The sequence below is a fragment of the Pangasianodon hypophthalmus genome, chromosome 3 (assembly GCF_027358585.1).
Source record: "Pangasianodon hypophthalmus isolate fPanHyp1 chromosome 3, fPanHyp1.pri, whole genome shotgun sequence".
NCBI classification, from domain to species: domain Eukaryota; kingdom Metazoa; phylum Chordata; class Actinopteri; order Siluriformes; family Pangasiidae; genus Pangasianodon; species Pangasianodon hypophthalmus.
The window spans coordinates 6,830,069-6,855,185 of NC_069712.1; the positions used below are offsets into that span (position 1 = coordinate 6,830,069).

At 39.1% G+C, this 25,117-nt stretch overlaps 1 protein-coding gene across 3 annotated transcripts in view; it reads left to right on the forward strand.

The window, feature by feature from the left end:
- Positions 1-25,117, forward strand: part of fam13a (family with sequence similarity 13 member A) — an 85,882-nt gene that overhangs the window by 54,331 nt on the left and 6,434 nt on the right. For all 3 annotated transcript variants that reach the window (XM_026933194.3, XM_034302683.2, XM_053232406.1), the window contains 11 exons: positions 2,398-2,439; positions 2,633-2,812; positions 4,902-5,082; positions 8,332-8,396; positions 8,904-8,940; positions 17,970-18,081; positions 21,857-22,073; positions 23,016-23,157; positions 23,328-23,409; positions 23,806-24,011; positions 24,963-25,046. In XM_026933194.3, the coding sequence (XP_026788995.3) occupies positions 2,398-2,439; positions 2,633-2,812; positions 4,902-5,082; positions 8,332-8,396; positions 8,904-8,940; positions 17,970-18,081; positions 21,857-22,073; positions 23,016-23,157; positions 23,328-23,409; positions 23,806-24,011; positions 24,963-25,046 (1,348 nt within the window). The remainder of the gene's footprint in view (positions 1-2,397; positions 2,440-2,632; positions 2,813-4,901; positions 5,083-8,331; positions 8,397-8,903; positions 8,941-17,969; positions 18,082-21,856; positions 22,074-23,015; positions 23,158-23,327; positions 23,410-23,805; positions 24,012-24,962; positions 25,047-25,117) is intronic.

Below are 25,117 nucleotides of genomic sequence, written 5' to 3' on the forward strand. Positions count from 1 at the left end.
ATTGTATTCAGTCTGACTGCTGCCTAAAACTATCAGAGCAAACTTGAATCCAGTGATATTTTCGGGTTATTTAGTTATATTACTACCCTAGACATATAATATAATATTCCTTCTAATGATTTCCACCTTATAGCCTATTAAAGTCTCTATTACAGAATGCCTGAACTCCAGGTGTATTTTCCTTGTAAGACATATACCTGATTTGTTTAAAAAGCTTCTGCACTGCATTGTGCATTCTCTCCTTGCTTTTGGATTGAGAGCAAAACAAGTCTGTCTATGAAAAGTGGTCATCAGAGTAAAAAGCAGAACTGCTGGGATGAGCCCTGACCACTTTTGGCTGGTTTAACTGGACTGGTATGTTTGTTTTGGGCCACATCTTGGCGAGGTGTTGTAATGTCTATCATCTGTTGTAATCACTTGTTTCTCTTTCATAAATCATTTGCCACAAAGCACTTCTGGTCAGTGTAAACTGACATGTTTATGGAGAACCACAGACAGCGTCATTAGTCTTAGCCTTAATTCCAGTCATTTTAAGTTCCACAAAGGTGTCTGTATATGTAATTATTGCACTTCTTATTACACTTTGTCAGGTGTGACGGCAAAACACCTGAGGTTTGAATTTATAGGTTTCATTTGGGTCCATGTGGATTTCTAAAGACACTATGCGTGTTAATTCATGAAATGTTCTTTTAAAAAATGAGTGACATTAAAGCGAGATCAGCACTGCCAGATCCTCTCTAACATATCGTTAGGACAAATACAATAGCTGCCTCAGGAAGGCAAAAATGTGTATCATAAGAAATCAACTTTGGCATGCAACATCCAACGTGATGATGATTCGACTTGTTTATGAACATTGCATCCACTCATTGAGTCAATCCTCTCAAAGAAACATCAGTGTGTTCCATGTGGCGAATCCCTGAACTGACCTACATCCCAGGAAGAGTCATTCAGTCATTCAGTTCACTTGGACAAGTGACAGTGCAAGTATCAAATCCAACGAGCTGCTCTGTGTGTGCTTTGAAACAGGTCAGTAATGGCTACACAAACCAGGCACGGGGTTTCGACAGACAGAAAAACAAAGTATGAAAGAAAATGGAGGAATGGGACCTGGTGCAAGATTTACATTTGGGCCCTATGCATGTTGTCTTTCCAGATAAAGTATTTGCACATACATACTGCCACAGTACTAATAATTTCATGAACAGTCAGTAACCTGGTAGCCCTTTTATGGCCAGTAATAGGGCTGAACAATTGACTACATATTATTGATGTTGTGATAAATTGTATCATAGAAATGCTGTGAATCGTGATGTGATATTTTTATCATATCGCCCCCAACCCTAGCACTGTCTATACCTACTGTAGCATGGCTATATTGTGACCTTACTAGTAGGTAGCTAGCACATAAATGTAGCTAGCAACAATTAGTTTCAAAGGACAAAATATGACTAAACTATCTAGGCAGATAATTTACTTAGCATACAAAGTCCTAGTCCTGAAAAAAGGAGTGAGTGACATGTTAAGCAATAGTGGCTTTTAAATATGCTACAACAAGACAGCTCAAAATTTCATAAACTGTAGCTGTTAGCTAACTAATTAGGTGAATTAAAAATATCAAGCCATTAAACAGTGCTAACATAATTATGACAGTTTACCAAATTATCAGCCAGAGATTGATGTTAAGGAGGGAGACGAGTTACCAGGAAGCACTGTCTAATAATTTGTCTTTCCTCTTTCTTCTGTTTTGTTCTCCACTTTTAAGTTTATAATCCAAAGGCATTTGGATGCTTTTAGAAACAAATAACAAAGTGATATAATGACAATTAGCAACTTCTAAACGTCTACCTGATCAAAATAGACGTATCCTACTGGATATAATACATGGTTCCCAGACATCTCAGCTTTATTTGGGTTCCAGTATTTACTTCTAAAAGTTGGAAGGAACGAGCTGGAGTGGTTAAATGGAGTAATTATTGGATAACGGCTGGATAGTGCCGATACTAAACCTTTTACAAATCGGAGTAAGCAATAAGGCACACAGTGCCGCGTCAGCACCCAGGCCCACCTGTGTCATGAGCTGCAGAGCGGTAATATTTATTTGACTTCTAAAACTTGGAAGAAATGAGCTAGAGTGGTTAACTGGACGACTTTATCAGTTGGGAAGCTATCCATGTTTCCACTGTTCGGAGTAAGGAATTAACCACTGGTGCCCCTGTACAAGTGCACCGGCTGCACTGTGGTAGTGGTAGCCATATAACTTCTTGGCGTGAACCTGAACAGGAAATTGAATTGTCTTTGCTTGATTGTGAATTGCAATTGATTTACAGATGCTCGGTTAATAGAGCACTTGTTTCGTTGTCTAATACATGCTGTGTTGTCTCCTCTCTCCTCCAGCTCCCAGCTCTCTCCTGGTCATTACAGGCCTGACTTAGCACAGTAAGTTGTCATACACTGATTTAGCATTAATAGCAGATTCTCTTGATAATATGGTCACCCTCAGTACATCATAGTTGTAAGTGACTCATTGTAATAATCTGCGTAGAGGAAATGAGCTTCATTGGAGATGTTACTGTTGCTGTGATGAGTGATGGCGATGTCTTCACCCCACTCCGTCCGTCTCTTTGTGCAGTTATCTGGAGAAGACGATCCGCTCAGCGGTGGAGCAGCACCTCTTTGATGCTCACATGCAACCAGATCAGAGTTTACAGCAGACCTCAGAAGCAGCAGGTCAATCTTCGTTTCCTGCAACCACGGCTCGTCAGAGGAGGCGACAGCAGAGAGAGCAGGAGGAGAACCGAGAGAGGTGCAGGTAAGAGACCTAGGGGCATACCTAGACCCTTTACAACACGGTGGCAAGGTTAGACCCAGAGACCTTACTGGGGTGGAAATATAGAGGGACAAAATACTAATCCACATTCATAGAACATGACATAATGTGGCTCCCACATCTGTGTATGGGATCCCTATCTGACATAAAAGCCACACACCTAAGCAACATTTGTTAGTCCTCTAGCAAGTTAAATAATTATTCTAACATATAGCTGACATAACATTAGGCTAGTATTTGAATTCAATATCATTAGCTAGCAGTAGCTAATAATGTACTGAAGAAATTGTTATTCCTTCAAATCATGAATATCGTTATAACAAGGTTTGACTAGTGATTGCTCACCAGTTTGTTCATTGTTCATTTTGAATTTCTTAGACATGTTGTAGTGGCTGTTCTTTTACCATTTCAACTAGAGAGATTAACCAAGGCAGTCAGTTTCGCACCATATGACTTTGGTAAACCCATTGACAACAACAACAACAACAACAACAACGTCTTACTGGGGTGGCCAGGTCTGATTTGGCAGTTGCTATATGATGTTGTAAACAAACATGCTTGAAAAGTTTTAAAAAAATATCCAGCTTCTGCAGTTAAAGTTCAGTTTGAGTATAATGACACAATTATTCTTTGCACACATCTATTAAACATTTCCTATCATTTCAAACGTAATAATAACCGCATAATTAACAGTATAGTGTAGTCTAGCTTTTTAACCTGCAGAATTTATCAGTGCAAGGCATTTTAATACAGTTTTGCTAACTAATAGCTGTCTTAGCCTTAAAGTATCTGTTTTTCAGGTCTTCTCCAAATCTCAGCACATTTAATTCTTGTTTAACCACCTTATTTCTTTGGCCATGCCTAGCTGTAAGAGGTGTGGTGTATGGTGATGCAGTGGTATGCGTTTTCTGTATTTTTCATTTATTTAATATTTTACCTTATGGAATTTTGTATTTTATCTGACTTTTAATTATTATTATTATTATTATTATTATTATTATTATTATTATTATTATTATCAATTTAATATTTTATTCTAGTACTTTTAATTATTAGTAATAACTTTAGATCAATCAACATACAGACATATTTGCTTGTTAAATCTATAACACTGACTATACAGTTTGTTGTTTTGAGGAGTTAAATATACATCATTCACAATTAACTGGCTCGCTTGGTGCTACCAAAAGACAAACATAGAGGTGTCCATGGTTTTTTCCACTTTGTATCACGAACGCACGTAGGTCAGAAATGGTGTAATGAAAAGAGAAAATAAACATTGGATGTGATAGACAAAATATTTCAAACTAGTTACAGTATCTGTTTTAAATTAGCCTTTGCTCCTGGTGCTTGGGTGATTTTTCTGCTTTCTACATGGATTGAAATTTTTTCCATCACTGTATTTTTGACAAATGAATAAAAGAATTTTACAAGGACATTTTCAGCCCTACATGCCCCTCAGCCAGTATATTTTTCTGGTTCCTTTAATTATGTGCCATGTCGCTCTGATTCAGACTCAGCAATAGGTGTGAAAGTGCAGTTAAATGAAAACTCAAGGTCTCTATGTTTCCTTGTACAGAGAATGTTGTTTCTGCCCTTAGATATGCTATTAGACTTCCATTATGTGTATTTGGAAAAAAAGTGAATTTGGAGTCTGATCTTCGTTCAGTAAAACATGTTGAAATGCTTGTTTGTGGTAATAACACTTGCTCCAGGGTAAGTGGATAGAGATTAGATTTAAAAAAAAAAAAAAAAAAAGCCCTGGTGGTTATTTGGACTGGAGAGGGGACTTTGCTCTCCCTCTGTCCCTCTGAATTCACAGCACTGCTCCAGTCGATAAGGGGACTCTGCCAAGAATAGACTCTAAATTCAAGGTTAGAGACAAAACTGTTCTGCTCAGTCATGCCGACTTACCCAGACACAGGAGAGGGTGCAGAGAAATATGCTATGTCTTATTAGTTACATTAGGTTGGCTTGCTTGGCAGAGTACGAGAGGAGAAACAGTTCTGTCGAACATGCTTAAGTGTTTATTTTCTGTGCTTTTCTGAAAGCAGGTGTGTTTCTTCCTCAGGGATGACATTGATAAGGAGAACATCCCGTCTCGTGGGCTGAACAGCAGTGCTAGCATTAGCATCAGCATCACCGAGGAGAGTGAGAGGAGGCTGGCCACTGCTGATGAAGACTCCAGGTCCAGGAAACCCAAACAAAGCCCTACCCTCACCGAGCTGTCTCATAACCAAGGCTCACTCAGTGTGAGTACTGCTCTCTGTCACTCCCCTGCACATGCCTGCTTTCCTCCGTTCTTATTCTTAGGTCAGACCTTGTTTTTGAATAGTCCCAAAGCAAATCTATTTTCTCAGAAACCATCTCTCCGTTCCACAGTAAGGCAGTGACTCAGCCCCAGTAATTGATGGCAGTATAGTAAGAGAGGTCACAGGTGGAGATGTGGTATATTGCAGAGAATGATGGGGAAAAACAAACAGGCTAATAAGCCCTAATTGTACCAGAAGCATGGCGTGCTTTCCTGCGGAACTTTCGAGCTAAATTGCAGGCAGCCAATAAGGCTTCAATTACCACAAGCTTTTATCTGAAGCAAGGGACTGCTGAAGCAAAGAGGTCTTGTTGACATGTTTATAGGCTGGTATGTTCAGATCCTCGTACTGATCAGCCATTACATGCAGCAGCCACCATTAGAGACGCCCCGAAGGAAAAATTACAGCAGAGAATCACCACAACCGCTTTGGTCTGTACAGTCATGGTGGGAGATGCTTTTGTTTTATGCTTTATACCCCATCGCTGTTGAATTCTCAAATCTGATTGGTCTGAAGGTGTTGATTCATTTTCTGTTCCAGCAGCTCTGACTGTAATTCACATCACAGCTTTACTGTATATTAATGCACTTGTTCTAATATGTTATCATTTCTATAGTAACAAATCATTCACAGGGACTGTGAATCGTGGACGTGCCACATATTCCAAGACTAATAATAATCAAATTTATTAAAAAAAAAAAACATTTATGGAAGGAGTCTCCAGTTTCAGTAAGTTTTCTGCCACAGGAAAATCACAGGACAGAAGAGTTCTCGCTTTACGGTTTCTCAGTAACATGAAAAGTATGACATGTCTATCTTTAATTATTTAAAAATTGTAATCATTGGCAAATTTCTGTGGTGTAAGAGGAATAAAACATTTCTGGATGTGCTGTCATTGGAGAAAAAAACAACTAACTCCACTTCGATAAGGCCAGTTGTCATTGATTATTTTCCTATAACATCACTGCCTGTTGTGATTTATTCCTTACTTATGTGCTCATACAGTATAATGCAAACAGTGATCTGGTTATTTTGAGATGTCATGGCAACAAAGGGAATCATCCTTCATTTTGTGTTTGAAATTTAAACATAATCATGAAGTCTGTTTTGTTTTTGTACACTTGTGCTCATGTGTGCATGCAGTTTAATTATTTACAGCAAGTCCATGCTTCTCTAACATACACGCTCTGATATACAGCTAAGCTAAGACACACTATAGCCTGCCGACAGGAGCTTGGAAACGGATCCAGTGGTTTCAGAATAACGGAGTGTGTGTGTGTGTGCTGAACTTTGCAGATGTCCTGTATAAGGCAGGAGCTGAAACTGGACACTTCTGATACACATCTGATCGTGTTAGATGGAGTGTATGTCTGGAGTGTAAATGCAGACATATTCATTCCTGTTCATTTTAACCCATTTTTCCAGGAAAGCTGTTTTAGCCCTTAAAAGCACCTCAGGTCACTAGTGACACCACTTCCCTCCTCTAAATCCTCCACCATTTTGTTTTCCATTAAGGCCGTCACCTCTCAAGTACTGTTTTATTTCTTGCTTTTAAACTTGTAAAAAAAAAAAAACATCATATATTTATTAGCAAGCAAGTGAAAGGTGTAATGTGTTGCCCTGACCCATGTTTTAGTTGCCCTGAAAGGGAACTGCATAACATAAATAACATATGGCAAGCTAGTATAAAGAGTACAATAAATTCCCACATAGTGAAGGGTGCAGCCATAGTCACTATCCCTCGACATGTTTAGCCAAGAGCTGTCTGTGTGTTGCGCTAGAAGCAGGGTTATATGACAGTTTATACTGGAATATATTTTGCTCTGTTTCATTGAAGTCTCCACAAACCTGATCCACGCACACTAATTAGTCTGACTAGTAAAAAAAAAAAAAAAACGATGTGTGTAGTGCAGGAGGCAGTGGGATTCAGAGCAAGTAGAGTGCTAGAGTTGCAGCATCGAGGTGCATCACACCATCATCAATCATGTTTTGTTTAAATGTACATACCAAATGAAAAAGTTTGTTTTGCCAAAGTCAATACTGAGTAGGGTTTTCCTTTTTCTGGCTGTTGGATAAGTTGACTTCTACAACAGCACAGTTGAATCCTGAAGGTTTAGTAATTTTATATAACCACAGGGCTTGGACAGTCGTTCTGGCTGTAACATGAACGGTAGATTTATATTAATGCACTTGTTCTAATATGTTATTCTTTCTATAGTAACAGCTTATACACAGGGACTTGTATAGCAGATGCACCACATAATCTAAGACTAATAACAAACGAATGCTGAAATGTTGATTTTGATGTTTTATCAAATAGAAACCTATAATCAATGATGTGGTGAAGTTTTTTTATTAGGATCCATTTATTTAACGTTTATGGAAGGAGGCTCAGGTGTCAGCACTTTGTAGCAGTCACTGTGCTGTATAAAAAGTTTCTCAGCACATCTTCAGGACAGATGAGTCTATGCTTTCTGGTTTCTCAGTAAAACGACAAGCTGCATTTTTTGAGCGAGAGAAGGAAAAGGCGATGGAATGATTGTTTATCATTAAGCGATAACAGGAACTAACTTGTCTCTCGGGCGTTCTACAGCATTGAATTTAACTATAAACTGTATAAAAATATGCACCATGTTGTTCATTAATAAATCAAAACATTGTAATCGTTGGCCAATCACTGTGGTATAAGCGGAATAACACACTCCAGACTGTGCCGTTATACGAAATGAATCCCCTGCTTAATGTCAGACCACATCACACCACCCCAGCATGGATTATCTTATTATAACTGCATGGTCTGTTGTGTGTTATTCCTTACAAAGACAATAACAGCATGCCCGATTGGGCTTTATTGCTTATGTCACACATGATCTCAATATTGCGTTGTGAGTATTGCGAGGCAGCCAGTATTCCATCCACACTACAGGATGTTGACCAGCTTACTACTGAACAATTTTTGTAATTGTTGTGTAAAGCAAATCTACCTCAGCATGCTCTAGTGTGGACCTGTTGGTGTTCAATAGAACAGTTATGGTATTATTCACTGTGAAAAATGGCACATCTTCAGCTGTTATGATTTAAAATCAGTAAAAAAAATATCTGTAGAAAAAAATTACAACTAGTGGGCATTGGTTATTACACATTTGTTATTTATTTATTAATTGTATTATTATTTATTTTTTATTTCAGCAACACAGCTCATCCAAATCACATGACAGAAATATGGCAGAGAGTATGGGGCCTACACATAACAGGTATTAACATTATAAAATATCTTTACTACTGCTAGTAATTTAACAAGATGATTATAGATTGCTGGATTGCATTTAATTTAATGGACTGATTTTGAAAATATAGCCTTAAGCATGAGTGTATCTCCTTTTTGTAAGAGTGTATTCCTTTTTGAAATATTTTGTTACCACTTAATGCAGTGAAGTTTTTTTTTTTTCCCATTTTCCATCCATAGGCAGGGATGCAGTGTTTTTAATCGGTTTTTATCTGTTTTTGTAAAAGTTATCACTTTCCCTACAAATCCTAGTGACACACAAAAGTTCACTGTGTTGTATCAGATCAGCTGTGATGCTGCAGAGACTGCAGTGAATTTGAGGAAGAGAATAGGTTCTGGGAAAGCAGTGCGAGCTCACTCAGACTCTCACTTTCGAAAACATTCAGTTAGCTTCCTGTTTGCTTTCGAAATACTTGCTCTTCTACCACGACTACGAATGGCTCTGTAAAATGATGCCATTTTTTACTTGTTCCAGGGAAGCATGGAAAACGAACGACTCGGCTCGTCCCAAGGTAAGCCCGTGCACCTTTTGTTTATCTTTTCTGCCCCTCCTTCGATTGTCTTGTTGTGTTTGTGGCTTTTGCACATGTGATGCAATCAGACTGAACATTAGCAATCACGTTGGTGCTAGATGAAGTCTTGGGTTTGGATTGTGCATATTTGATCTCATAACACAGACACAGTTTAATGTAAGTGAACAGGAATCTATGGATAAAAGAACCAGTTATGAACAGAGAATGTTTTTAATGCTAATGTTTAATATATATATATATATATATATATATATATATAAAACACAATTATTTATTTATTATGCTAAAATGTGCCTGTAGTCAGCTGTAGTTTTCTGACTCGCTGTGAGTGTGGGAATGTCCTGGTGCTGCTGACCCCTCACAGTGGTCCTACACCACAACCCATGTGATCCCGCCAGCTCTCACACACACTGAAATCTCACACTGCTGCTCCTGGGACAAACACTCTGAGCCCAAACACTCTGCTTGAAGTGGCTTGTTTTCTGCCATCACCTCCTCCTCATGGCACTGCTGTCCGGCCAGCTGGCACTCTCTCACACCAGCATCACAGCCATGACCGAGCCGGTCTGCTGTGGCACTGTGACAGAGCAGCTGCACCAAGGAGGTTAAACAAAACATTCCACTTACTCTGATTGGGGTGGTTTGGATTGTTTTGATAAAAGAATGATCCGTTAGGAAATGAATGAGAATGAGCACATTTCCTTACCTTGTTTTGCAACTGTTATTTTTTGTTATCTTTTTTTTTTTTTTTATTAAAGCAGCAGTTTGTCATTTTTACAGGCCAGTTGCAACTGACAAGCCTTCTTCTTCTTCCTAACTGACCTTCATTTTCCCTCTCACTAAGTATGGGAATGCAGACCCAGTAAAGTATTTTAATGGACTGAAGTGAAAAAAAGTATTGTATCAAAGCGTTATGAAATATGAAAACATGAAAAAATGGCAGTAATCCAGAAACTTAAGTTTTCAAACCATGATCCAGCTCGGCTTCTGTAGCAGATCTTCTGTCGCGGTTTATCCAGTCACATGCATCTATTTCAACTGTTTAGCTAAAGGCAGCTCATTGGTTCAGAAACTAGCTACAGGGCTAATGACATGTGGTCAGAAAGAGGAGAGTTTTCACCAAAAAAAATTTTTAACCTCTCTGTGCTGATGAAGTGAAGTGACAACATGCCTTGTCCAAAAAATAAAAGAAAAACGTTGGTGCCAAGAACAGTGTTTAAAGACAAATTGGCAGAAGTATGCGTTTAGTCGTCTCTTTTCAAATTTCAAACCAGTGTATCTCATCTGTTCAGAGTCAATGGCTCTAGTCAAAAGTAGTAACATGAAGCACCACTGTGACACAAAACATAATGACCTTTATATATCACCAGTCTATAATTAATCATTAATGGTTAAGCATTAAAAGGTAACAGCATAGTCTTTATAGTGCGTAGTCTACTGTCTATAGTTTTTTCAGTTATTTATCAGTATCTGCACTGTCTGTCACTGTGTTACGTTTCCTCTTGTCTCACCCATGTTAAATAAATAAATTTGAATTCGAATAGATTCATTGCATGGTAATACTGCAATCCACAATTTTTCTATAGTATCTTTTAAACGACAATTTGAACACTTTTAAACAATACAAACTGCACCTTTAAACTAATTTATTGCCACTTACAGTAAACTAACTCCCTTCTAACCTCATGGTATGTACACACAGTCACAGACACGGCGCATGCCATTAGCAACATGATAGCAGGCTACATTCCAGTGGTTAGAACACACTGTTCCAACTTTGCATATGTTTGAGACACATTTTAATAACATTACTGTACACACAATACAGTGCTCAGTGCTGTACACACTGAAAGCGCAGTGCCTCAGGCCATACAGCCACAGTGCAAATACAAAAGTCTCTAATCTAGACATATGTTCAATCTGTCAATCCACTAATTTAATATATTTTTAAATAAACAGATAACAAAACATGTTATTTAATAAAGAAAATTGCAGAATCGTTGATATAGTGAATTTCTCTGCAAGGACATGTATATTTAACGTAAAATCTATGATGAGTCATTCTTTAATAAATAAAAAATATCTTTGTAATCACTGGCAAATTGCTGTAGTACAAGAGGAATAAAACACTACACTTCACACCAGACCTCATCGCAGCAACCTGTCATTGATTGTTTTCCTATAACAGCACACCCTGATGTGTTTTATTCTTTATTTTACTCCTTCTCAGTTGCTTCTACATATTTCAGGAAACCGTGACCTTCCTCTCACACACCCGCCAACACGTTGCTCAATACTACACATTTTGATCTCGTTGTGACCGAACTGAAACGCTGGCTCCAAACCCATGAACTCACTCAATATTAACATCATTAACATAATGAAATATTCACATCAACACACTTATCATATGATTTTTATTCTGCATGGAATAATTAAGTACACACGGTGTATGTTAATGTCATTGATCTATACATTAACACACGAACTCGAGCATGCATAGACCAGTTCTATTTATCATCTGCTATCCTGAGTTTAACTGTGACATTTCAATTCTTTGAATTAGTATGTGAATATTTCATCAGGAGTAGCAAGGTCATGGTTGTCATTTTGCTCATAATATACAAAGATAAAGATCTGCTAAGCGTACAAGTAGTTTTGAGAGCATTTAATAGCAGAAACACTGTATCCTAAAATGTCGAGGTGCAAATAAAACAAAATTTACTTTCTTTAATATATGTAAATGATGCATTCATTATACAATCTTAGAAAAAATGGTTCTTAAAGGGTTCTTTAAAGGTTCAATGGGTAATTAAGGGGTCTCGGACCCCTTCTGAAAGAGAAGGGTAGGGTTTAAGAGTTCCCCCAGAGACAGCTGAAAAATCCTTAAGGGTCATGTATTTTTTTAAATGTTTACTTTCTTAGATACTTAGGTCTGTCCTTGCCTTCAGTCTATAGCATATTGACAGACATTTTGACATAATGTGTCTTCTTCAGTAGAGAACAATGACAATATTTTTGCTTTCAGTCAGTGTATCAGTGTACTTTCACTGATTTTCAAACTCATGCCCTTTATGACCACTGTGTGCGTGTTCTAGGGTTTAACAAGTTTGTAATGTGAGTGATTTTCAGGAAACTATATTTAGAGTTTTGCACCAAAGCCTTAATCAGAAGGCTGAGCTACAAAAAAAATAAGACTGTGTTAATAATGCACTTTAAATCAGCACACAGGCTTTATGGCACTTAAACTATTTCTTGATTAGAAAGGACGCTGGATGGTTTCTGAGAAACAGGTTTCCATGGAAGGAATTATAATGGCCCATGGTGTCCAGCATATTAAAAAACAATAGTTTCTTATAAATCTTTCTTGTCTTGCTGCTAAAATTCACTGTTGGATGCATTTATTTTTAGAAAGAAGCAAAAATATCTGCCAATAGAATGAGAGAACGTAAAGCTTGAAAGTCTTGTAATAGGAATTACTAGATCAATCTGACTATTCGAGATATTTTCACTTGCTAAGATGTGTACTGGAACAGTGCTGCTCTGGCATCCGTGAAAATCCTGTCACAGAGCGTAGAAGTGAAAATCACATCGGATTAACGAACCTTATGTGATTGTATTCAGTGGTAATAAATGTTTATAGTATTTACAGACATTTGCAAGTTATATTTACTAAACTAGCTCAAGAAAGCACAGAAATGAATGCGCTCCATTCCTCGATGTGTTATATGTAAAATGGGCTTTAGGGCTATTTATGCAAATATTATGTGAAATGTAATATGTGAATCTGACTAACTGAGACGAGCCCGTTTGCTAGCACTTATTTATAGGATGCAGAGTCAGTGACCTTGTGTACATCAAATAAAAGGAGTGATCTAGATTGGATGTAACAGATGATGGATGTCCAGTCATCTCATTATATGCAAGTGTAGAATGTGGGCTCTCACACACACAGACTCATCACTGTAATAGGGTGACAAGGCTCACTTACTGACAGTTTGAGTACCTTATTGATCAGTACTCATGCACTGTTAGCTCCTGTAAACCGTGTGTGTGTGTGTGTGTGTGTGTGTGTGTGTGTGTGTGTGTGTGTGTGTGTGTCTAAGATCCCACTCTCTGAAGCTTTAGGCAGTTATTAGGGCAGTCGTCCTTGTGGGAGACTCAGACTGAACTGGGTTACTGGTGATTATGTAACTAGAGTGAAGAACCGCAGCACTGTCACACACTTTTAGCTAAAATCACATCACATCACTGTAACATTGCGCCTCATTCAGAATCAGCCTCGCCTTTGAGAGCTGATGTGATTAACTGAGTGCTGTTTACTGCTGAGTTGATTTTGCACTGTTTGTTGTTTTCCGTTAGGCATCATGTAAAGAATGTGGACTGATTAACTTAACCCTCAAGTGCTTCCAATTACTAAAAACAACCAGCACTGGAGGCTGATTAAAGGCTGAATTGCTCATACTGTCTAATATCTACATGAGAATGACATCTGTCTTGATTGATCAGGCCACAACTCAGATATCTCTAAATAAACCCCATCAGTTAAAACCTGTCTCAGAAACCATCTTTCATCTAGTATCCACAAATCAAGAAATAGTTCATGTGCCATAAACTCTGATTTAGGAAGCATTATTAGCTTGGAGTCAAAGTCATAATGGATTATGGTAGTAAATATACTTGGCTCTAGCTGTCTCGTGTTATGTGCCGGATAAAAATATTTTCTGGGACTGACCTGCTCTTTCACTATGTTTACATCATGACTCAACATTTTGGTGGGAATTAAGAAAATCTACATGAGAACTGCTTCTGAACGAGGCATTTTACAAACAGATGTTTGCTTATTGCTAGCTTTGATGTGAATTATACATGTGTTAGTGTTTTTGTGTGTGCATGTGTGTGGTTGTATGTTTGTTTTTGTGAATTGTCAGGACCCGAAAAGTCCTGACTATGTAGGTAAACCACAAAATTAAAAAAAAACCAGTAATATCAAATCAATCATTTTAAAACACTTTAAAACACAAGCGTAACCTACTAAAACTGAAAGTGTAAAACCAGTTCTTTTTACTAAGGTTAAGGTTAGAGCTAGAAAATTCCTATCAGCTATGTAAGGAATAAAACAGTTATGGGTTGTGCTGTTATAGGAAAATAATCAACGACACGGTGGTGTGTTGAGGCCCAGCACTATGTAGAGTTACTATTACCACCCTGGAGTTGATTATTTTCCTACAGCATGCAAGTAAGTGTTTTATTCCTCTTATTCAACAGCAACCTGCCAGTGATACATTTTTTTTATTAATTAAAGAATCACATGTGATCAGTTTATAGTTACATGTAATATTGTGGAACATTCGAAAAACAAGATAATTCCTGGTATCACTTACGTATGTTGCTCACCAGCCTCTCGCTCTCTTTTTCCCTCTTACAGTTAATAAGAGTTTAAAAGTGAACTTGTCATGTTACAGAGAAATGGGAAGTGGTAAAGTCGTCTATCCTGAAGACTTTCTCATGGTGGAAAACTAAAACTGACATTTACATAGAGCTGACACTGGAGACTCCTTCCATAAAACTTCATATCAAATCACGTTTATTTGTTTTTCTTTGTTAAATAATAACACATTCTTTTAATTTGCTTATTATTAGTCTTAGATTATGTGGAGCATCCTTCATACAGGTCCCTGTCTAAGTTGTTAAATAATAACATATTAGAACGAGCGCATCAATATTAACCTGTGATTTGAATTACAGCCGAAACTACAGACAGAGTTGCTGTTATAGAAAATGAATCAACACCCAATGTTGAGAATTCAGCAGAATTGTGGAATATACGGAATGTCACAAAAACAAACGTATGTGCGTGAGTGAGTGTGTGTTTTAATAAGAACCAAGCGGCATGTTGAGGTAAACAGTAACAGGAAAGCGAACGGGAAGTTTCCGTTGCTGGTACTGCGATTGGGTTCAGCAGCAGCAGATGGCGTTTGCACATTACTCGCTCTCCATGGAGCGTGATTCACTTGTGGGTCTGTTTCAGCATCCATACTGCTGCCAGATCACATTCAGGCTCTTATTATGGTGAATATCACGATGCAGGTAGGACAGGCTGTGCCTCAGTCAGTATTAACATGCCAGAGGCACTAAATCTATGACTGATCTCTAATCAGCTTTTATAGACCACAATATGGAATACCAAAGTGTGAGTAACGTGTGACTTTCCACTACCTATGTGCCAGGATTTCTCCACTGTCTTTCTGAAGTGGGTGGGGCTAATCTTGGGTAACATGTAAGCTTGAGCCTGACCAATCACAAGGCTGACATTGCTTGTTTCACAGGCTCTTCAGGTCTCTCCAAGTCTGTGATAATTCTGTAGCTTGCTAGGGTTTGTACATGGAGACTTGTACAGTCCCAGTTCTCCCTACTTGCACGATTTGGTTTTAATGCTGTATGAATCATGTAGCAGGATGATAGTCAAGCGCAGAAGGATATCAATCAAGCAATATTAGGACCACACCCATTAGAACAGCTCTCAGATCAGTCTACTTACTGCTTTTGCATTATGTGTTATAAAACATTATGGGTGGCTTGTTTAGAGAATTAAGCTATATATATATATATATATATATATATATATATATATATATATATATATATTTTTTTTTTTTTTTTTTATTCAAATGTAGATGGATGTTTATTGTAACATATATTTGGGAACATACAAAATAATTTTTTTTTTTTTTTTTTTTTTTTACTTTAACCCTTTTGTCAGTTCTTTAGAGAGAAAAACCTTTTTAGACTGACATGGTTCTCTAATGTTTGAGCGAGATAAATTCACTTTTCTTTCTGTCAGTAAATTCGTATGTAAATTTATAAGGGGGAAAACAGATGGCCTGTGCTGCGCTCTGTTAAATTGCTTGCAACAGTTTATTATTTAGATCAGGTTCAAGCCGTCTTTGCTAGCGAAACACTTTAGATATGGTAGGTATTTATATATTTAGGTACGGCAGGTCGCACTACAGCCTAGTCAGAAGGTCTTATTTATTTAGGCGCTCTGTGAGCTCTGGTTCAGGGGAGAACAAGTGAATCAAGAATTTTAGTTTTGTTGTTTCTGTGATGATGAAGTCTGTCTGCAATTGACGCGCAAAATATAAAGCTGTTGTAACTGTCTTGATGTGTAAAGGAAAACTGAACCATGTTTCCCCATGGCACTTCGTGTATCTCTGTACAACTTCTCAGTATGTGAATTAGCAGCCATTTTGATTCCCAGTTGTCTTGTTGCTCTGTAGCTAATGTATACTATCCATCCTGCCCTGTGTATTCACTGTTGCACTTACAGAGTCCTTCATCTGAGCACTATCTGACTGTCAAGTAGTGCAGTGTACATAAATTCTGTCATGATGTGACAGGTTTAAGAACATAAATATGACAGGATGCCATAAGGGTTTTTTTTCCACAACTTGACGTCCAACCAGGATCAATTCTGGGCTCGTTTAAGACAGGGTGACATCTCAGGTTTGATTTGACACAGAGGAATTCCTATTGAATCATGTATTTTAATTGTGTATGCAATTTTTTTTGCAAAATGGGACACATTTTTCTGATTAAATGTTCCCTAGGCCTTGTTGGAGTGCTAAATGATGGTTTCTGCTGGTATGTAGAGTGTCTTCATGCGGGAGTAGCTGTGGGAGTGGGAATGCTCAAGGTTTTTAACCCTGCAGGCTGAAATATGATTTATGTGCTTCTCACACCACAAAGGTGAGATTATTGCATTGATCACAGAGTCGGGTGGATTTAGGCTAATTATCTGATACCCAGCCGTGGAAGTGGATAACTTAGGTGAACCAGATCTGTTTTCTGGACCACAGATCAGATCTGTTTTCTGGGTTCAAGGACCAGGTTCAATGTGAAAACGCTCTTAAAGTTGACTTGAATTGGACCTGCTATAGCCTTACCTGGCAGAATCCAAGATGTTTTAGTGTAATGTTAATTACAATGCTGAAATGGTTTCAATTGATATGGCAGGATTATTTAAAAATAACAACAAAAAAAAACAACAACAAAAATAAAAACACATCCAAATGGCATAGTGTTGCCTTAAACGGTGTGTTTGTAGTAGCACTGGATCAGCTAATCGGCTATTAAAAGTCCATCAGCGTGAGTGCGTGGGGTTTATGTGCTGTCGTATCAATAATAGCAGCCACAGTCAGAGGGCTAATGGTAATGGAGCTCTTAGCGGAGCTTGTTGTCATGCAGTCAGTTATGCAGAGTGGGAAAGAGGGAGGAGAAGCATTCCACATCCTTACTGCACAGCCATGATCTGCTCCGAAAATAACCAATCCCACGCCTTAACCCTGGAAGTCTGGGCGTGTAGGAGCGTGTGTCCATGTTGTGTGTGTGTATGCACGTGCATGTGGGTAAGAAGGCGAGACATGTCCAGCATGCACTGTCCGCATTAGCGTTAAAGTCAAATGTAGAAAGGAAGACCATTTTGAAAGAGGGAGAAAATGTGAATGAGTGAGTAATGGAATAAAATCAGAAAGAAAAGAAAAAGAAAGGGAGATCTCCGTTGTTTTGCGGTCACATATGCAATAACAGAAGTTCCTGTCAGTCTGCCTGCGTGCTCAGCGTGCCCTGCATGCTCAGTGTGGTCCTTTTTTCCTGCTCCTCCTCCCTTCTCCTTTTTCCCTCCTCCCCTCTTCCCTTCTCTCCCGCCTTTTTCAGCTACTGAGACAAACAAGTGTAGAGTGGCTCAACAGGGAGGTGTGTGTGTGTGTGTGTGTGTGTGTGTGTGTGTGAGAGAGAGAGAGAGAGAGAGAGAGTGAGGCAGATGGGAGGATGTTTTTCTGGTCAGGACAGATCAGCAGGCAGGGGTTTGGTGCATAAGCCCCACCCCCTCTTCCCACCCTGCCTCATGGGCTGGGCTACAAGGAGGCAGCACTCCACTGAACTTAAGGAGCGCCCAGCTCCTGTTCTGCTGTATTTTGCTTGATCTCTCACTCCTTTTCCCGTGCTAGACGCCTGCCATGAAGATCCAGGAGGCCATCAACGGCCCGGAGCCTTCAGACGGCTGCGAGGACGTTCCTCGACTGGACCTGTCCGCTCTAATGGAGGACAGCAACTGGGGAGGTCAGTCTCTCTATTTTTCTGTCTGTCTCTTTCCTTCTCCTTTTTTCCCTCCTCTGCATGTTTTGCTCCTGCAGCACATGGGTGGCAGCTGCAAAGCTACTTTGTTGTGTTTGAGAGATCAGATTACATCTTTGGTCCAGTTTCCTGAGAATACAATATGGTGACTTCTAAATTATAGACTTAATTGTGCTTGGAGTTTCAACAGTTTGTGTAAAAGTGTTGTGACTAATTGGAGAGATTAGAGGTGTTTGTGAGATCTGGAGTGTGTGTAATCCTGCATTCGAGACCTCATGGACATTTTAGAGACACTGCATTAGTATCATTCGAGGCTGTTCTAGTTACCGGCTATTTTATTTATTTATTTATTTTATTATTTTTTTAAATCCTCTATAACATAGTTGTGCTTTTCTGCATGTGTATTTCATTATATTCTCAGTTGTGGATCTTGTTTTTAATTAATTTTGTCTTGTCTATTATATATAATATCCTGTCATTTTGTGTACAGCATGTAAGAATAACAGGTTTCCCACAAAGAAAGTGGGTAATGTGGCAAAAAAATATCACATGACAATCTTGAGGATATTTAAGTGATATTAATTTTTGCGGAGCTTGCGGACATAATGTGAACCAAAATATTGTGTTAATATTGCCATTGATGATACAAGAAATGATCAGAAAAGCTTACTGTGACATAATTAATAATGATAATGGTATAAGATCATAGTGCCAAACCTTAATGCAAAAAAGAAACTAATATTGTGGATTATATCATATTTATGGGCAATATACAAAAACGCATGCGTTATTCTCTCTCTCTATGTCTATCTCTCTCTCTGATTGTACTGCAACCCCTTAAGCTGTGAAGGACACACACACACACACACAAACACACACAGAGAGAGAGAGAGAGAGAGAGAGAGAGAGAGAGAGAGAGAGAGAGAGAGCATGTGTTTTCATAGAGATTGAAGTTTGTTTAGAAAAGATAAAGCACTGGGCACCTTCCTGATTTTATTATCACCGTGGAAACAGATTAAACTGGGTGCTGAAATATGGGGAAATCAAGCGTGCCCATTTCTACAGTCTAAATGTGTGTGTGTGAAACACACACACACACACACACACACACACACACACGACTTTCTTCCTCTATGCAAACTAATTTCTTACATGGCTGCCAGTTACAGATGTGCACACACGCGCGCGCGCGCGCGCACGCACGCACGCACACACACACACACACACACACACACACACACGTCCTCTCTGCCAGGACCTTGGCACTGTGGGTCTTGCCCAAACAGTGGTAATATTCTGGTGTCTCTCCATCTTCACCCCAGCACAGACGTAGTGCCTGACTCCTCGCTGCTACCCAGAGCTGACCCGACTGGGAGAGTTGCCAGATTGAGTCACTTTTACCCTTTAACTTAATGAAGCTGTTGGAATTGAGCTAAAGAACTGGCAGCAGCAGCTTTTTGCTGTCTCATGTCTGTTTTATTGGCTTTTACCAAACCGCAAAATGGTGCTGTGTAGTGAAGGACAGTTTTTACAGACAGAGGGCACACTGATATTCATGTCCAGAGATTCCCCTGAAGGTTAGGCATGGTATTACTTTGTGTTACTGTTTTTTTTGTTTTTTTGTTTTTTTTTTGGGTGTTACATCATCCACACTTTAAAGGAATACTCCAAAGCTTTTCAGTTTAATCTTTATCTACTACATCTGTAGAGTGTGTGTGACAAGAATCTCCACATGACTGCAATGAGCAGAGAACAAAAACCTGTACTTGAAACTCTTTCACAATAGAAACCTACGGGGGGCTGCGTGGGCGTCAGTAAACGTTTATATAAAACGCTGTAGAGAGACTTCTTTCCAAAGTGTTTGTAAAACTGCGAATCTGAATAATCTGTCCTTTCTGAGACAGACCTACTTTTCCAGATGGAGGAATTTGTGTTACTGTCATAGCTATGTGCATCTGATGGCACATAGGTACCACAAAATGTTTGGAAAGCATTAAATGTTTGAAAGTTAGATAAGACTAGCATCTTTATAGTTTTGGTGAAATGGGTGTAATTTTTTTAGGTCATTCATCTTCAGTAACCACTTTATCCTACTCAGAGTGATGGTCAGTCCATTTCAGGGCACCATGCACACACACACATACACATACACACACACACTTACTCTCAGTGTAGAGTAGCCAATCCACATACAGCATGTTTGTGGGAGGTGAAAGGAACTAGAGAACCTGGAGGAAACCCACATGGACACAAGCGAAAAAAAAAAAAAAATGCACAAACTCTGCCAGCACTAACCCGAGCTCAGGATTGAACCAGGGAGATGTGACGTGGAAAGACACCACCCTACTACACCACTGACTGTGGCATATTTGAAACAATTGTTGGAGTTTAGAAAGTGCCCCTAATCTTTTATTTCATAGTTTCAAACGAGTTTTCCATTATTTTTTTTCGGCATGGAAATTTGTCGAAATAATTGTCTGTGGTAATCTCCATGTTTGAGGAAAAAAAAAAAAAACGAGTGTTCCTTTAATGGATGAGCTCATTTTAAACAATGGTCCATGATTAAAGGATAATACTGCAAGACAATGCTCCATGATCAAAAGATAATTGTACGTCTTATTCTCGCGCTTTGTCTTTGAAGTCTTGCCTTAACGGAAAAAAACGGGAGCACATGGGAGTAGCAATTTATAGAGGGTCTTCCCTGGAGAGAGGCTGTACAGACAGCAGATGAGCCTGCTGAAATGGACATGTAGAGAGGGAGGGGGAATCAACCTTTGTCCTAGTGTAGCCAGTGCCAGAGCTGTTTGTTTCGGCAACCCGCTGTGACAGTAAGTGCCAGGGTACAAGGCAAACGCCCATACCTCCGAGACAGTATAACATCCTCATTTTCACCTTTCTCACAAATGAATCCCTCATTCTGTCAGATTGCGTTACTCAGGGCTGTTATCACTTCATCTTCCTTTTATGTTCCCATACACCGTTAAACTTTAGTTATACATGAGTTCAAAAAGTTGCAAAAAAAGTGACGCAGGCTCTCTCTCTCAAAAAAAAAAAAAAAAGATCTTCAGTGGCCTTTCTAGGCAAAGTCCTGAAAGAAAGATTTAGACCTTTAAGCTACATTTAAGCTAATAATGGAATATGACTGTTGGTTTGCTTTAGGAGCTTGTCAGGGGAAGTTTGGCATGTTTAGATTTATCAATCAGTCACACTACAATAACCATCAAACAAATAAATAGTGTACCTCACACAGCTCTCAGGGCAAAAACGACATCAGTTACTGTATATGTGGGGACAAAAACAAAGAATCCATGGGAATATTACTCTTCAAAAAAAAAAAAAAAACAACCAAAAAACACTTATGCTTTGAAGCATGATGCACACTCTGACACGCGTGGGTGTTTGTTTTATGCACGTATGCTCTTAAATGGCCTTGCGTCCTTTGCTGCAGTCTTGGCATTGTCGATGCTTGTTTCTTGGCAACAGCTCTACAGTGCTTTTTTTCCCTTTTATTCTCTTACATCATTCGTATATTTGAGTTAAGCTTTGTTCCTCAGTCTAAGGGACAACTTAACAAGCCTCAGATTAGAATTTCTCCCATTAACCCCATATTTTAGTTTGGGGACTGTGTCAACGTCCAGAAGGTTAGAAACAACAACAAACCTGTAAAGTTATTTGTTTAACCATGATGTTCTAAAGGCTGCTTGGTCTGGATGTGTGTGAGATATATATGTAAATAAACGTATATGTGTGTTGTTGATAGAACCAGTGCCAGCCTACTCATCGTGGCACAGAGACAACATGGACAGTGAAGAAGCTCACCTCTCGCCCCACACTGGGGGCAAAATGATCCGTCAACTGCTGGAGGAAGACTCCGATCCCATGCTTTCACCACGCTTCTACGCCTACGGGAACTCGCAGCAGTACCTGGACGACACCGAGGTGCCTCCCTCACCGCCCAACACACATTCTTTTATCAGGTGAGAGCAAACCTGGAACTAAAGTCAGTTGAGAACTAGAGAAAGGCACTGTAATAATGCATGTATTATACTGTTTAATACTTTGGCTCTTTTGCAGTGGAATCAGGCTAAAGGGTAAAGCACCAAAGTCTGCATTTTACATTTACATTTTATTCATTTGGCTGAAGCTTTTATCCAAAGAGACTTACAGCTGGGACAGGATAAAACTGAGCAGTTAGGGGTTAAGGGTCTTGCTCACAGACCCAACCATGGCAGCCTGGCAATATTGGGATTTGAGTTCAAAACCTACCAATAAGTAGCCCAAACCTTTAACCACTGAGCCAATCAATGCCAGTCTGAAGGCAAGAATCACCGACAATCAAGGCTTTGGAGTCATTTAGTTTCTCATGGCTGCCATTATAATAATATTTTTCAACAAAACAGTGACTGTGAATCAGTGGTTGTAGGATGAAATCCATTTTAATGGCAGTTACAACTAAATAAATAGGAGCTATCTGGTAAAATAGAGCAGCTACACATTCAGAAATTGCATGTCTGTATTACACCCAATTGTCTTCTATGAAGATATATCGATCTATTGGATGGCAAAAACTCTTCACAGTGCCAGAAATAAAACTTAAAATCCTTTAAAGATGTTTTTATTAAATTGGTGGAAAAGTAGTTTTCTAATACGAAGAACAACCAACATCTCATCAGTGGAAAAGAAGTATGAATTTAAGAGTGCAGGATTAGGATTGTAACAGTCTGTGATATAATATTAGATTCCTCAGTTGTGGTGAGATTAAAGTGTTTAGCATTTTTTTTTTTTTTTGGCTGGTTTGCTGAATGTATCCTTAGCTCTTGATTAAACTAATAATCTGCTGTTCAGTGACTGTTAAGGTTAAGGACCTGAGGATGAGGTTTCAGGTATCTGATTATGTTTCTATAATATTTTGTGTTCAGCCGGCGGCGGAGTTCTTCTCTCGGCTCTTGTGATAATGAATCTGAGGAGCTCACGTCAACGCAGCTCTCTAAAAAGATCCACAACCTCAAGAAAAAGATCCGGAAGTTTGAGGAAAAGTTTGAGGAAGAACGCAAATACAGGGTTAGTAAAAGCACATATTGCAGAAAATTCCACAACTTTCCAAAGGTTTCTGATACAGCAGCAGGAAAATCCAAACGGATACTAGAACTGCTTTTTCAAAATGGCCCCTTGTGAGTCTGTTTCCTGTTTTCTGAGACAACAATAATGGGCGCTGTGTTTTCCTTCTCCAGCCGTCGCACAGTGACAAAGCGGCCAACCCCGAGGTCCTGAGGTGGATGAATGAGCTGGCTAAGCTTCGCAAAGACCTTAAAGGTATGCCTGTAACACTTCACGTACAAAGCAGGCAGGAAGAATTAGCGTGCTTAGCATTTTGTCAGGCTAATCCAACACTCATGACGCTTTTGTTAAATAAATGGAAAAACAAAATACACAAACGTCTCTCAGTTTCAAAGGTCAGTCATTGGCTACTTAGCCAGAAATTTAAGAAGTCGCTTAGTCATGCTGTTGTAATGCTATTCTGTGAGGTTAACCACACAACTGTCCAGGAATCGGAGATGTCCAGCCATCACACATATAATATTAGCTTAAGCATTGTCCTTCATGTAGATAATAGCCATTGGGGTTAAGGATGAGAATAAGTATTTAAGTAAAAGAGAAAATGTCAGTGTAACCGAGTAACCCCTTAACGCCTCTCCTGACCTCTCACAGAGCACAGTTTGCTGAAGTCAGAGGAAGATTTGGCTCCTTTGCCGAGGCAGCGCAGCAACACGCTACCCAAGAGCTTCGGCTCTCAGCTGGAGAAGAAAAGCAGCGAGGCCAAGACACCCAAACCACCTGTGGAGAGCACGCTGGAGACGGTGATGAACAAACTGCAGGAGAAACGCACCGAGGCTGGCCGGCCCGAGGACATCAAGGCAAGAGTTTATACCACAGTGCTACTGAATTCTCAGCTCTGATTGGTCAGAAGGCGCTGATTAATTTTCTATAACAGCAGCTCTGACAATAGTTTCGGCTGGTTTATATTAATGCAATTGTTCTGATATGTAATCGTTTCTATAGCAACAACTCATTCTCAGGGATTTGTATAGCAAATGCCTTACATAAGGCCAATAATAAATGATTTTTTTTTAAAAAAAAACATGCTGTTAATTGACAAAGAAAGACCTATAATGGTTGAAGTTTTCTGTAAGACAACATTTATTGAACATTTATGGAAGGAGTCTCCAGTGTCAGTTCTTTGTAACATTCAGCAAGATTTCCACCACATGAAAGTCTTCAGGACTGAGGACTTTGTGCTATCCAGTGTCTGGAGCTTACTTTTTTTTTTCATAAGTAATGGAAGCTTATATCTACCAGTTTAGCATCGAGCAACCTTAATGCCTAAATTATTCTCAAACCAGTTCTCCCAAACGGGTCACATGTTTGCTCTACCCCATCTCAAACAACACCATAGAGGAATATTGTGAACTGTGTGTAGGGCCCTGAGGACTAGTTATCATCACACACTCCCTTAAGACAGTGTCGAGTTTTTCATATTCTAAAAAAGACTTACTTTTATCACTGTTATCTATAAAAGTGGTCATCAAAGAGCTAAAAAAAAAAGTAGGTAGCCAACTAAATGCTGTATAATTTTCTTCCTCAGCACAAACAAGGTGCTGTTGTTATAGACATAGTTATATGTCTGTTTTTAATACAGACTTAGTCTTCTATTTAGAAATGCAGTTTGGACAGCGCTAAACTGGTAGCTATATCCTGCACTTATTTTCGAGGAAGGTTAACTTCGTATCTTAAGTGCAAATGTGCAAAAGATGCAGCTTTCATTTCAACTCGATTTCATGACCAAAATACCTGTGTTTCCAAAACAGGACATGACCAGAGAACAGATTGGTGCAGAGAAAGTAGCTCTGCAGAAAGCGCTGCTATATTACGAAGGCATCCATGGCAGACCGGTGAGTGTGTGTGGATGTGTGTGTGTGTGTGTGTGTGTGTGTATGTAAGGGTAGCGTTGTCGATACCTCAC